General features: G+C 43.6%; 2 protein-coding genes across 5 annotated transcripts in view; one reads left to right on the top strand and one right to left on the bottom strand.

The window, feature by feature from the left end:
* The window catches only part of LOC124037496 (dual oxidase 2-like), a 62,006-nt gene extending 58,141 nt beyond the window's left edge, over window positions 1-3,865 (bottom strand). Inside the window, exons 1-5 of the mRNA XM_046352253.1 lie at window positions 3,724-3,865; window positions 3,267-3,383; window positions 3,036-3,119; window positions 2,721-2,885; window positions 2,042-2,229 (exon numbers count right to left, since the gene is read on the bottom strand). Of these exons, the coding sequence (XP_046208209.1) occupies window positions 2,042-2,229; window positions 2,721-2,885; window positions 3,036-3,119; window positions 3,267-3,324 (495 nt within the window). The 5' untranslated portion in view covers window positions 3,325-3,383; window positions 3,724-3,865. The remainder of the gene's footprint in view (window positions 1-2,041; window positions 2,230-2,720; window positions 2,886-3,035; window positions 3,120-3,266; window positions 3,384-3,723) is intronic.
* Window positions 2,842-10,345, top strand: LOC124037495 (dual oxidase maturation factor 1-like). 4 transcript variants are annotated; one of them, XM_046352251.1, is made up of 8 exons: window positions 2,842-2,905; window positions 5,799-5,966; window positions 6,517-6,574; window positions 6,834-6,968; window positions 8,020-8,227; window positions 8,673-8,890; window positions 9,172-9,365; window positions 10,113-10,345. In XM_046352251.1, exons 2-8 carry the CDS (start codon window positions 5,820-5,822, stop codon window positions 10,170-10,172), a joined length of 1,020 nt encoding a protein of 339 aa, XP_046208207.1. In that variant the 5' UTR covers window positions 2,842-2,905; window positions 5,799-5,819; the 3' UTR covers window positions 10,173-10,345. The 4 variants fall into 4 exon arrangements, with proteins under 4 accessions (XP_046208207.1, XP_046208206.1, XP_046208208.1 ...); XM_046352250.1 differs by lacking the exon at window positions 2,842-2,905 and adding an exon at window positions 3,133-3,401; XM_046352252.1 differs by lacking the exon at window positions 2,842-2,905 and adding an exon at window positions 3,931-4,073 and having other exon boundaries at window positions 6,834-6,947.
* Window positions 10,346-14,390: the final 4,045 nt, after the last annotated feature.

Genomic DNA, 14,390 nt, shown 5'->3' with positions numbered 1-14,390 from the left:
TGTCTGTTATAGTACCTGTCTGTTATAGTACCTGTCTGTTATAATACCTGTCTGTTATAGTACCTGTCTGTTATAGTACCTGTCTGTTATAGTATCTGTCTGTCTGTTAAAGTACCTGTCTGTCTGTTATAGTACCTGTCTGTTATAGTACCTGTCTGTCTGTTATAGTACCTGTCTGTTATAGTACCTGTCTGTCTGTTATAGTACCTGTCTGTCTGTTATAGTACATGTCTGTTATAGTACCTGTCTGTTATAGTACCTGTCTGTTATAGTACCTGTCTGTCTGTTATAGTACCTGTCTGTCTGTTATAGTACCTGTCTGTCTGTTATAGTACCTGTCTGTCTGTTATAGTACCTGTCTGTCTGTTATAGTACCTATCTGTTATTGTACCTGTCTGTTATAGTACCTGTCTGTTATAGTACCTGTCTGTTATAGCACCAGTCTGTTATAGTACCTATCTGTTATAGTACCTGTCTGTCTGTTATAGTACTTGTCTGTTATAGTACCTGTCTGTTATAGTACCTGTCTGTCTGTTATAGTACCTGTCTGTTATAGTACCTGTCTGTTATAGTACCTATCTGTTATAGTACCTGTCTGTTATAGTACCTGTCTGTTATAGTACCTGTCTGTTATAGTACCTGTCTGTTATAGTACCTGTCTGTTATAGTACCTATCTGTTATAGTACCTGTCTGTTATAGTACCTGTCTGTCTGTTATAGTACCTGTCTGTCTGTTATAGTACCTGTCTGTCTGTTATAGTACCTGTCTGTTATAGTACCTGTCTGTCTGTTATAGTACCTGTATGTTATAGTACCTGTCTGTCTGTTATAGTACCTGTCTGTTATAGTACCTGTCTGTTATAGTACCTGTCTGTCTGTTATAGTACCTGTCTGTCTGTTATAGTACCTGTCTGTCTGTTATAGTACCTGTCTGTCTGTTATAGTACCTATCTGTTATAGTACCTGTCTGTTATAGTACCTGTCTGTTATAGTACCTGTCTGTTATAGCACCAGTCTGTTATAGTACCTATCTGTTATAGTACCTGTCTGTCTGTTATAGTACTTGTCTGTTATAGTACCTGTCTGTTATAGTACCTGTCTGTTATAGTACCTGTCTGTCTGTTATAGTACCTGTCTGTTATAGTACCTGTCTGTTATAGTACCTGTCTGTTATAGTACCTATCTGTTATAGTACCTGTCTGTTATAGTACCTGTCTGTTATAGTACCTGTCTGTTATAGTACCTGTCTGTCTGTTATAGTACCTGTCTGTCTGTTATAGTACCTGTCTGTTATAGTACCTGTCTGTCTGTTATAGTACCTGTCTGTTATAGTACCTGTCTGTCTGTTATAGTACCTGTCTGTTATAGTACCTGTCTGTCTGCTATAGTACCTGTCTGTTATAATACCTGTCTGTCTGTTATAGTACCTGTCTGTCTGTTATAGTACCTGTCTGTTATAGTACCTGTCTGTCTGTTATAGTACCTGTCTGTCTGTTATAGTACCTGTCTGTTATAGTACCTGTCTGTTATAGTACCTTTCTGTCTGTTATAGTACCTGTCTGTCTGTTATGGTACCTGTCTGTTATAGTACCTGTCTGTCTGTTATAGTACCTGTCTGTCTGTTATAGTACCTGTCTGTTATAGTACCTGTCTGTTATAGTACCTGTCTGTTGTAGTACCTGTCTGGTATAGTACCTGTCTGTTATAGTACCTGTCTGTCTGTTAAAGTACCTGTCTGTCTGTTATAGTACCTGTCTGTTATAGTACCTGTCTGTCTGTTATAGTACCTGTCTGTCTGTTATAGTACCTGTCTGTCTGTTATAGTACCTGTCTGTTATAGTACCTGTCTGTCTGTTGTAGTACCTGTCTGTTATAGTACCTGTCTGTCTGTTGTAGTACCTGTCTGTTGTAGTACCTGTCTGTTATAGTACCTGTCTGTCTGTTATAGTACCTGTCTGTTATAGTACCTGTCTGTTATAGTACCTGTCTGTTATAGTACCTGTCTGTTGTAGTACCTGTCTGGTATAGTACCTGTTATTACCTGTGTGCGGGGGTTATTGGGGCTCTGGCTGGAGTGTTTGTCCCAGGGCCCCCTCTGGAAGGGCAGTAGGACACGGCCGGTACGGTGGGGGTCAAAGACCGGGTCTCCCTCTGGGACGGGGATGTACATGAACTCAGGGGGACAGCCGGGAGGACGGGAGTCCAGTATCTCAAACATTAAATGGTACCCTTCACAGACAGAGGAGACAGAGAAACACCGTGAGATTCATAGGACACATAAAGGGTCATACATGCTTATAACAAGTTATATGGATCACAAACAATACATGGTACACTGAACAGCCAATGGAGAAATATACTGTATATAACATTTGACTTAACGCCTGCTGCAGCTATAATGCTGTATAACTTGTATTTTATTAAAAGGCTGTTATTTAGTCTGGATCATTTTAAAATGGTAATAAGACATTATTATATAATCTCAAAGTGGGTCATACATATTTAAAATGTGTTAGAATCATCTTACTATGCATTATTATAACCGGGGTGACTATGGCAACCTCACCTCAATTATTTAGGTTCATTTCATAATGCAATTTGTTGTTTAAACAATACATTTACATTACATTTAAGTCATTTAGCAGACGCTCTTATCCAGAGCGACTTACAATACCTCCTGAATGTCATTATGCCATAGTGAACAATAAACATGGACTTACCGAAGAACACAGAGAGTACGGTCTGGTTGTGTGCGGAGGGCAGGCCCGAGTGGCCCCTGGCCGTCACATCGCTGAGTTTGCGCGGGTTAGGGAGCTGTGGTTCCTGCAGAGGCTGGAGCACCCCGTCAGAGTAACGCGGGGGCAGCAGTCGCACCAGGGGGGAACCTGCACCCGCACACACTTCCGTGAGTTCCATTATCATCTAGCAACATTGCAACTTATGGCTTTCTATAATCACATCCTATATCTTTAAATATTCATATTTCACATATTTTATATTGTCAGTTATATCGTCAGATTTAGTTAGAAACTTACCAACAGCTCCTCGACTGTGATAGGCTAAATTGTTGTACCAGCCGTCATATCGTTGGACTTCCCAGGTGACTTTAGACTGAGTATCTAAACAGGTGAATTTATAGATCGACACTTTCAGTGTGGTACTCAAACTGAGGACTTTTTTAAATCAAACTTATTTATCAAGATGAGACATTTTCCGTGGGTTTTAACCGTTAAAATGTTAAAGTAACTAGTTACAAGGCTACTTACATTCAACGATAAGGGCAAGCACTGCCAAGATACTCCAGATCGGTTTACGCAAGTCCATTGATGCGAGAGATGCAACTGCATGCACTCTGAGCCAGTCAAGAGTCTAGTCGAGGAGCACTTGTGTGGAAAGACCAGGTAAGATAGGAAAACATTGGGCTAAATCTTTACATAAAATCATCGTTACTTCACATTTTTAGTTTTACATTTACATTTACATTTACATTTAAGTCATTTAGCAGACGCTCTTATCCAGAGCGACTTACAAATGGTTTTGATTGGTAATGTGTAAAATCAATGTGGGTATCAGTGCTTCATAAATTAAATTGTCACTCTAACGTAGAGAAAGAAGTGTGTTTGGTTGGAAGCGAAAAGAATCCTTTAATTAAACAAGAATAGGACAATTGATTGATTTGCTCTAAAAAAAGCCTATTTTGAATAGATAGTACCTGTTACTTACCCTAATTGTTGTGGATGAAATGTCATGCGCACTGAATAAACCAGAACAATTAAAACATCTCGTTGATAGCCATACAATATAGCCTATTACCACAGAGAAGGATAGTCTACAGTGTCGATGACCCAAGTTCTTACAAATGACTGACACATGCGTTTCCTTGATGGACTGGTCATCACCAGTTAACACACCCCTTATTCGAAGGAATACTAATAAATGCATCCTTAAAGATAAACAAAATATGTGCTGATATGCTATAAAAGAGAAGCCTGTCGCCTTCGTGCGTTACATTCGTTCTTCTCATCCGTCTGCTACTGTCTTGATCTGCTCTAGTAACTTTTATAGACTTAAAGGTGAGTATTATTTTAAGCATATATTTCATGCATTATGCAGGGTAGTAGACTAGTGGTTAGAGTGTTGGACTAATAACCGAAAGGTTGCAAGATCGAATCCCCGAGCTGACAAGGTCATTTTTTTTGTCGTTCTCCCCCTGAATAAGGCAGTTAACCCACTGTTCAAATAAGAATTTGTTCTTAACTGACTTGCCTAGTTAAATAAAGGTCAAATAAAAAAAATACATAAATATCGCACACTGGCATGTTAGTATGGTTAGAATATATATCTTTTTTTGTGTGTGTTTGCTTTGCTATTTGTTTGTTGCTTCCAAAACGAGTCGATTTTGAGATGATGGGGGTTGTCTTTGTCCTTGTAGTTTGCCAGGGAGATGGGGGTTGTCTTTGTCCTTGTAGTTTGCCAGGGAGATGGGGGTTGTCTTTGTCCTTGTAGTTTGCCAGGGAGATGGGGGTTGTCTTTGTCCTTGTAGTTTGCCAGGGAGATGGGGGTTGTCTTTGTCCTTGTAGTTTGCCAGGGAGATGGGGGTTGTCTTTGTCCTTGTAGTTTGCCAGGGAGATGGGGGTTGTCTTTGTCCTTGTAGTTTGCCAGGGAGATGGGGGTTGTCTTTGTCCTTGTAGTTTGCCAGGGAGATGGGGGTTGTCTTTGTCCTTGTAGTTTGCCAGGGAGATGGGGGTTGTCTTTGTCCTTGTAGTTTGCCAGGGAGATGGGGGTTGTCTTTGTCCTTGTAGTTTGCCAGGGAGATGGGGGTTGTCTTTGTCCTTGTAGTTTGCCAGGGAGATGGGGGTTGTCTTTGTCCTTGTAGTTTGCCAGGGAGATGGGGGTTGTCTTTGTCCTTGTAGTTTGCCAGGGAGATGGGGGTTGTCTTTGTCCTTGTAGTTTGCCAGGGAGATGGGGGTTGTCTTTGTCCTTGTAGTTTGCCAGGGAGATGGGGGTTGTCTTTGTCCTTGTAGTTTGCCAGGGAGATGGGGGTTGTCTTTGTCCTTGTAGTTTGCCAGGGAGATGGGGGTTGTCTTTGTCCTTGTAGTTTGCCAGGGAGATGGGGGTTGTCTTTGTCCTTGTAGTTTGCCAGGGAGATGGGGGTTGTCTTTGTCCTTGTAGTTTGCCAGGGAGATGGGGGTTGTCTTTGTCCTTGTAGTTTGCCAGGGAGATGGGGTTGTCTTTGTCCTTGTAGTTTGCCAGGGAGATGTTTGCCAGGGAGATGGGGGTTGTCTTTGTCCTTGTAGTTTGCCAGGGAGATGGGGGTTGTCTTTGTCCTTGTAGTTTGCCAGGGAGATGGGGGTTGTCTTTGTCCTTGTAGTTTGCCAGGGAGATGGGGGTTGTCTTTGTCCTTGTAGTTTGCCAGGGAGGGTAAACTTGAGTGCAAAAGTATCCACTTACTGTACCCATTGGCTGTACTGTACCTGACACGGTTTCGTTTGCATGTGCTTTCAATCTCAACAGTGGTTTCTTAAAGTACATTCATTTAAAAAAATAAAAACGTATGTTGAATTAAAAAATACTTTTTCTTTGATTCGGAAAACAGTCAAATTCATTTGATAATTGAAACAATTCATATTTTTTAACCTTAAGTTTCACTTTTTAAATGAAGTAACATTCTCATTCGTCAGTGTACAGTATCTCTACTATACAGTAAGGAATGGATGTGCTAATCTCTGGATCTTTAGACAGTAACTGAGACACCCTGCTCTCCACACTGTCCCTTCTGTCACACTGTCTGCTCTCAGCCCCGGAGATTCTGAGGAAAGATGACTTTCTACGATGGCATTTACCCATTCTACCCCCTACAAAGAACCTCCTTTATCTTCGGCACCCACCTCCTCACCATTATCCTGGTCTTCCTGGTCCTCACGGTCAGCTTCCTTCTTATTCTGCCAGGTATCAGAGGCAAGTCGGTGAGTAGAGTGAACTGGTGCAACCCTAACTACGGATTCATTCATATTAATGCAGACAGAAATGGAATCTTTCGATTCCATTCATCTTCATTTACATTTACATTTAAGTCATTTAGCAGACGCTCTTATCCAGAGCGACTTTCAAATTGGTGCATTCACCTTATGACATCCAGTGGAACAGTCACTTTACAATAGTGCATCTAAATCTTAAGGGGGGGGGGTGAGAGGGATTACTTATCCTATCCTAGGTATTCCTTAAAGAGGTGGGGTTTCAGGTGTCTCCGGAAGGTGGTGATTGACTCCGCTGTCCTGGCGTCGTGAGGGAGTTTGTTCTTCAGATTTCATCTTCAGATTCCATTTCTGTTGGCGCTAATATGAGTACACTGTTATGACATCACACAAAATTGTAGAAAATACAATTTCTCAATGTAAAAATGCATATTTAAAGATATTATTTAACCCTCATAATGTGATTGAGATAAACTTGATTAATCCACTTGAGTTAAGAATTTATGGATTTATGGATTTTCACCCCACCCCCCTCTTCTAGAGACTATTCTGGATGTTCAGAATCATCATCAGTTTATTCATAGGCATTGTGATAGTGGGTAAGTACCTATAACTGGAAATTGCTATACATTTCCACATCACATCTATTGCAACACGTCAAATGACTGGCAGTCATTGGATTCAAATCTTCTTATCTTATTGCCCTAATAAAGAGACCCGATTCTGATAGATCGAGAGGATGTTGATTATTTCACATGTCCATAACGGCTAACAACAAACAAACAAAAAAGCGTTGTATTGTTTGTTTCCTATTATGTCTGTAAGTGTGTCATCTCATCTCATTTTATATCATCTCAGCACTGAATTTCACCAGCGACTGGGCTGAGGCCCGAGCCACCACCAACACCACCTACAAGTCCTTCAGCAGTGAGGAGGTGAACGCTGAAGTGGGACTGCACATAGGACTGTATGGTATTAACATTACTTTAAAAGGTAGAGCCCGTAGAATTAGAAAGTAATACTATTATTTATATGTTTACAGTATTACACCTGTATGTATTATATATGTCACTATTTCTGCCGTGTTGAATGTTCTGTATATGTTACCTGGGGTACAATCTCTCGTCGACAGACGCACCTAACATAACTGGTTTCGTAGCGTCTGTCAAGAGACTGTGATGCGACAATTCAATTCCGAAAGATTATTGTTCTGGGTTGTCTGTGATTGCCTAAGGATAATATTGAATAGAGCTACTATACCCCTTTAAGTCATCTTATATTTGATAGCATTTCCACTGTTTCTTTTACTCTCATGCATTTGAATATGTACGTATGAAGAAAGACGGACACAAGGCTAAAGTTTTGATACAATATGTATCAACGCATAGGGTTGTTATGATGATCCTGACCCTGTCACACCGGGGTGATGATCACAGGTCATGTGACACGTAACTTGAATAACATTTTTTGTTTTCGTGTCAAATCACCATTTGGCGACCCATTCCTTAAAGCAGGGGAGGACAACTCCCTTCCTTCGAGGGCCTGATAGGTGTCACCCCCCCCCATCCCTAGCAAACACACCTGATTTAAACTAATTGGATTTTTAACTAAACATCATGATTAGTTGATTATTGGTGGTGTGTTAGCTGGTGCTGGGGCAAAAGTGTGACACCAATCAGGGCCCCGAGGACTGGAGTTGCCCAACACCCCCTGCCTTAAGCGATTGATTGACACATTAAACAAACATCACAATGATTCTTACAAGGATTCTTACAAGGATTCTTACAAGGATTCTTACAATGATTCTTACAAGGATTCTTACAAGGATTCTTACAAGGATTCTTACAATGATTCTTACAATGATTCTTACAAGGATTCTTACAATGATTCTTACAATGATTCTTACAAGGATTCTTACAATGATTCTTACAAGGATTCTTACAATGATTCTTACAAGGATTCTTACAAGGATTCTTACAAGGATTCTTACAAGTGCATGGATTATAACAGCCATTGTCCTCTATGGTCCACTCTGTCCCTCCAGGGAATCCTGTGAATCAGCTCAACGAGACCATCAACTACAACGAGATGTTTGCGTGGAAAGACACCATCGACGAGGAGTACGGGAACGCCTTAGAGAGAGGTCTACCTAACCCCATCCTCTATATCGCTGAGAAGTTTACCCTCAACAACCCCTGTGGCCTCATCTACCAGTATAGATACTCTGGGCGTTACGCTTCGGCCACCCTCTGGTAAGATTAGCCATATAAAAAATAAATAGTTCTGTGACACAACCAGTTTCAATCTAAACGTATATACCTGTAGATGTTTTCAGTGAGACATTGCTCCTCAAACTGTGAGTCAGAATTAGAAGGAAGTGGATATTTTGACCGCCATGTATCTAGAGGTTAAGGTTAGGCATTGGGATCGAAAAGGGTCGCGACCCCAAGTTTGGAAAATGCCAGGGTAAGGGTTAAGGTTAGGCATTGGCATCGAAAAGGGTCGCGACCCCAAGTTTGGAAAATGCCAGGGTAAGGGTTAAGGTTAGGCATTGGCATCGAAAAGGGTCGCGACCCCAAGTTTGGAAAATGCCAGGGTAAGGGTTAAGATTAGGCAATAGGTTAATAAACCCGCCGTCGAGAAGGGTATACATTCTGCCGGCTGTACACATATACCAAATCTAACTCGCCTCCCCAGGACAGCGTTCTGCTGCTGGCTGGTAGCCAACGTGCTGTTCTCCATGCCTGTCATCCTGTACGCCGGCTACATGATGGTGGCCACCGCCGCTTTCATCTTCTTCTCCGTGGCCTCCTTCTCCACCATCATGAACCTGCCTACCTGTCTGTTCACCATAGGCACATCTGGAGCCTTCCAGACAGAGTACAGCGGTTCTTTCTGGCTGGCACTGGCCACAGGTAAGGAAAGGTTTACCAGAGCCCAAGGCTCTTTCCTCAATTCATCTTTCCTCAATTCCTTTGTTCCTATCTCCTAGCCTCCATCTGAAAAAATGCACTGTAAGTGAAGGTTCGAAGGAAAGGGACCTTGGACCTTCTCCAAAAGTGTGTTTTGAGAAGGAGGTGAGGAGAAAGGACGCTAGGATCAAGGAAAGATGAATTGAGAACGATCCCAGTTATCCACACCAATGACAACATTTAACGAAAATGTTGCTTAAAAGGCATCCATCTTGTTTTTCCAGGTGTGCTGTGTTTAATCATTGGAGTCCTGGTGGTTCTGCTGGACTGTCTGATCCCTGGGAAGATACGAGACGCCTTCAGTGTCGGGGTGGACAACGACGAAGATGAGGATGTTTATTTTGGAGAGGGATACCTGAACTCCAACTTCCTGGCAGGAGTAACCACCACACCTTTGACAACCTTAGTGCTTCCTACAGTAAGTTTCTGTCAGTTTAATGAGATGATGTACTGTAGGTCCAGGGTGATCTCTCACGATCATGATCACTAGCTCTGGTCCAGGGTGATCTCTCACGATCATGATCACTAGCTCTGGTCCAGGGTGATCTCTCACGATCATGATCACTAGCTCTGGTCCAGGGTGATCTCTCACGATCACTAGCTCTGGTCCAGGGTGATCTCTCACGATCATGATCACTAGCTCTGGTCCAGGGGGATCTCTCACAATTGTCATCACTATCATGATCACTAGCTCTGGTCCAGGGTGGTGATCCAGGGTGATCTCACATTCAATCAGGGTGATCTCTCAAAATCATGATCACTAGCTCTGGTCCAGGGGGATCTCTCACAATTGTCATCACTATCTCTGGTCCAGGGTGATCGCTCACGATCATGATCACTAGCTCTGGTCCAGGGTGATCTCTCACGATTGTCATCACTATCTCTGGTCCAGGGTGATCTCTCACATTCACTAGCTCTGGTCCAGGGTGATCTCTCAAAATCATGATCACTAGCTCTGGTCCAGGGTGATCTCTCACGATTATGACCACTAGCTCTGGTCCAGGGTGATCTCTCACGATTGTCATCACTATCTCTAGTCCAGGGTGATCTCTCACGATCACTAGCTCTGGTCCAGGGTGATCTGCTACATAAGTACAGTAATAAGGAATAGTAATTATTGATTTAACTGTAAATAATGTTATTTTCTTCTTCTTATGTGTTCCAGGATGAAATTCGGGAAGTCAGCCGCCAACCATCACTCCAGGAGCTGTCAGTCAGACTCTAACAGAGTCGCATTTATAACCTCCTATCCCCTGCTTGAAATGTCTCCACCCGCGCTATCGAATCGCTAGCTTTTTGGCAGCGTAGTTGGCTAAGACGTTGTCAAGGAGGGGGGTCAAGTGTGTTTGCGGGGCAGAGGTCCCAGGTTCTAGGCGTGAGCTGGATGGGGAGGAAGTGGTATGGCTAAGCTAGCACAGAAGTGGTATGGCTAAGCTAGCACAGTGAGGAAGTGGTATGGCTAAGCTAGCACAGTGAGGAAGTGGTATGGCTAAGCTGGCACGGTGAGGGAGGAAGTGGTATGGCTAAGCTAGCACAGTGAGGAAGTGGTATGGCTAAGCTAGCACAGTGAGGAAGTGGTATGGCTAAGCTGGCACGGTGAGGGAGGAAGTGGTATGGCTAAGCTAGCATGGTGAGGAAGTGGTATGGCTAAGCTAGCACAGTGAGGGAGGAAGTGGTATGGCTAAGCTAGCACGGTGAGGAAGTGGTATGGCTAAGTTAGCACGGTGAGGGAGGAAGTGGTATGGCTAAGCTAGCACGGTGAGGAAGTGGTATGGCTAAGCTAGCACAGTGAGGAAGTGGTATGGCTAAGCTGGCACGGTGAGGAAGTGGTATGGCTAAGCTAGCACAGTGAGGAAGTGGTATGGCTAAACTGGCACAGTGAGGGAGGAAGTGGTATGGCTAAGCTAGCACGGTGAGGAAGTGGTATGGCTAAGCTAGCACAGTGAGGAAGTGGTATGGCTAAGCTGGCACGGTGAGGAAGTGGTATGGCTAAGCTAGCACAGTGAGGAAGTGGTATGGCTAAGCTGGCACGGTGAGGGAGGAAGTGGTATGGCTAAGCTAGCACAGTGAGGAAGTGGTATGGCTAAGCTGGCACGGTGAGGGAGGAAGTGGTATGGCTAAGCTGGCACGGTGAGGGAGGAAGTGGTATGGCTAAGCTAGCACAGTGAGGAAGTGGTATGGCTAAGCTAGCACAGTGAGGAAGTGGTATGGCTAAGCTAGCACACGGTGAGGAAGTGGTATGGCTAAGCTGGCACGGTGAGGGAGGAAGTGGTATGGCTAAGCTAGCATGGTGAGGAAGTGGTATGGCTAAGCTAGCACAGTGAGGGAGGAAGTGGTATGGCTAAGCTAGCACAGTGAGGAAGTGGTATGGCTAAGCTAGCACAGTGAGGAAGTGGTATGGCTAAGCTGGCATGGTGAGGGAGGAAGTGGTATGGCTAAGCTGGCACGGTGAGGGAGGAAGTGGTATGGCTAAGCTAGCACAGTGAGGAAGTGGTATGGCTAAGCTAGCACAGTGAGGAAGTGGTATGGCTAAGCTGGCACGGTGAGGGAGGAAGTGGTATGGCAAAGCTAGCATGGTGAGGAAGTGGTATGGCTAAGCTAGCACAGTGAGGGAGGAAGTGGTATGGCTAAGCTAGCACGGTGAGGAAGTGGTATGGCTAAGTTAGCACGGTGAGGGAGGAAGTGGTATGGCTAAGCTAGCACGGTGAGGAAGTGGTATGGCTAAGCTAGCACAGTGAGGAAGTGGTATGGCTAAGCTGGCACGGTGAGGAAGTGGTATGGCTAAGCTAGCACAGTGAGGAAGTGGTATGGCTAAACTGGCACGGTGAGGGAGGAAGTGGTATGGCTAAGCTAGCACGGTGAGGAAGTGGTATGGCTAAGCTAGCACAGTGAGGAAGTGGTATGGCTAAGCTGGCACGGTGAGGAAGTGGTATGGCTAAGCTGGCACGGTGAGGGAGGAAGTGGTATGGCTAAGCTAGCACAGTGAGGAAGTGGTATGGCTAAGCTAGCACGGTGAGGAAGTGGTATGGCTAAGCTAGCACAGTGAGGAAGTGGTATGGCTAAACTAGCACGGTGAGGGAGGAAGTGATATGGCTAAGCTAGCACTATCACAAGCACAGTGACATCTGTGTCGGTCACGCCAAACAATATTCTCTCAACTTGAAAATCAAAGTCTCATTGCAGTTATTAAGAAAAATGTGTTTAACTTTGTGAATTAGTTGTGAATATCTCTGGGAGCCCTTTAAACCTACAGTACAATATATTTAGTTATGTAAATCATGTATATACGTATAACGTGTTCTACTATGTCAATGCCATAATATGTACTGTATATGTGTTGTATCTGTGCCATTTTTCATGTTCCAATAGCGTAACAAAAATTAAACAAACGTGTGTGAGATTCACATACTTTTAATGGACATCGTTGAGTCAGGTATTCAAGTCATTGATGATCTGCTTCTTGTGTAATGAACATAACATTGTGTAGTGAACGAACAAGTCGCCTATGTCCCAAATGGCACCCTATTCCCTATATAGGGCATTACTTTAGACCAGAGCCCTATTCCCTATGTAGGGCACTACTTTAGACCAGAGCCCTATTCCCTATATAGTGCACTACTTTAGACCAGAGCCCTATTCCCAATATAGGGCACTACTTTAGACCAGAGCCCTACAGAGCCCTATTCCCTATATAGGGCATTACTTTAGACCAGAGCCCTATTCCCTATATAGGGCACTACTTTAGACCAGAGCCCTATTCCCTATATAGGGCACTACTTTAGACCAGAGCCCTATTCCCTATATAGGGCATTACTTTAGACCAGAGCCCTATTCCCTATGTAGGGCACTACTTTAGACCAGAGCCCTATTCCCTATATAGGGCACTACTTTAGACCAGAGCCCTACAGAGCCCTATTCCCTATATAGGGCATTACTTTAGACCAGAGCCCTATTCCCTATATAGTGCATTACTTTAGACCAGAGCCCTATTCCCTATATAGGGCACTACTTTAGACCAGAGCCCTACAGAGCCCTATTCCCTATATAGGGCATTACTTTAGACCAGAGCCCTATTCCCTATGTAGTGCACTACTTTAGACCAGAGCCCTATTCCCTATATAGTGCACTACTTTAGACCAGAGCCCTATTCCCTATATAGGGCACTACTTTAGACCAGAGCCCTACAGAGCCCTATTCCCTATATAGGGCATTACTTTAGACCAGAGCCCTATTCCCAATATAGGGCACTACTTTAGACCAGAGCCCTACAGAGCCCTATTCCCTATATAGGGCATTACTTTAGACCAGAGCCCTATTCCCTATATAGTGCACTACTTTAGACCAGAGCCCTATTCCCTATATAGGGCACTACTTTAGACCAGAGCCCTACAGAGCCCTATTCCCTATATAGGGCACTACTTTAGACCAGAGCCCTATTCCCTATATAGGGCACTACTTTAGACCAGAGCCCTATTCCCTATATAGGGCACTACTTTAGACCAGAGCCCTATTCCCTATATAGTGCACTACTTTAGACCAGAGCCCTATTCCCTATATAGGGCACTACTTTAGACCAGAGCCCTACAGAGCCCTATTCCCTATATAGGGCATTACTTTAGACCAGAGCCCTATTCCCTATATAGTGCACTACTTTAGACCAGAGCCCTATTCCCTATATAGTGCACTACTTTAGACCAGAGCCATATTCCCTATATAGTGCACTACTTTAGACCAGAGCCCTATTCCCTATATAGGGCACTACTTTAGACCAGAGCCCTACAGAGCCCTATTCCCTATATAGGGCATTACTTTAGACCAGAGCCCTATTCCCTATATAGTGCACTACTTTAGACCAGAGCCCTATTCCCTATATAGTGCACTACTTTAGACCAGAGCCATATTCCCTATATAGTGCACTACTTTAGACCAGAGCCCTACAGAGCCCTATTCCCTATATAGGGCATTACTTTAGACCAGAGCCCTATTCCCTATATAGTGCACTACTTTAGACCAGAGCCCTATTCCCTATATAGTGCACTACTTTAGACCAGAGCCCTATTCCCTATATAGGGCACTACTTTAGACCAGAGCCCTATTCCCTATACAGTGCACTACTTTAGACCAGAGCCCTATGGGAATAGGGTGCCATCTGGCACTTAGCCGTTGTCCTCAACCTCATGAACCACTTGACTTTCATGTACTTACTTTATTTTCATCATTGCATGTCATAAATCCCTTTTATTTGTCATTTTCTTTTGTAACGTATTTGGAAAGCAATATTAAGCATTGTCATTAACATTTCATTAATCACAGTATATTCTTAGCTTCTCACAATACAGCAACTAAACAAGTTTATACATTCTCGTTATACCTGCTCTGCATTCCAAAATGCCCCTCCCCCTCTTATATCCTTAACAGTGCACTCGTTCATTATTTATTTTTT

Source organism: Oncorhynchus gorbuscha, linkage group LG06 (genome assembly GCF_021184085.1).
Source record: "Oncorhynchus gorbuscha isolate QuinsamMale2020 ecotype Even-year linkage group LG06, OgorEven_v1.0, whole genome shotgun sequence".
Taxonomy (NCBI): domain Eukaryota; kingdom Metazoa; phylum Chordata; class Actinopteri; order Salmoniformes; family Salmonidae; genus Oncorhynchus; species Oncorhynchus gorbuscha.
The sequence above is the reverse complement of the archived record's forward strand: the minus strand, read 5'-3'. Positions and strand labels throughout refer to the sequence as shown.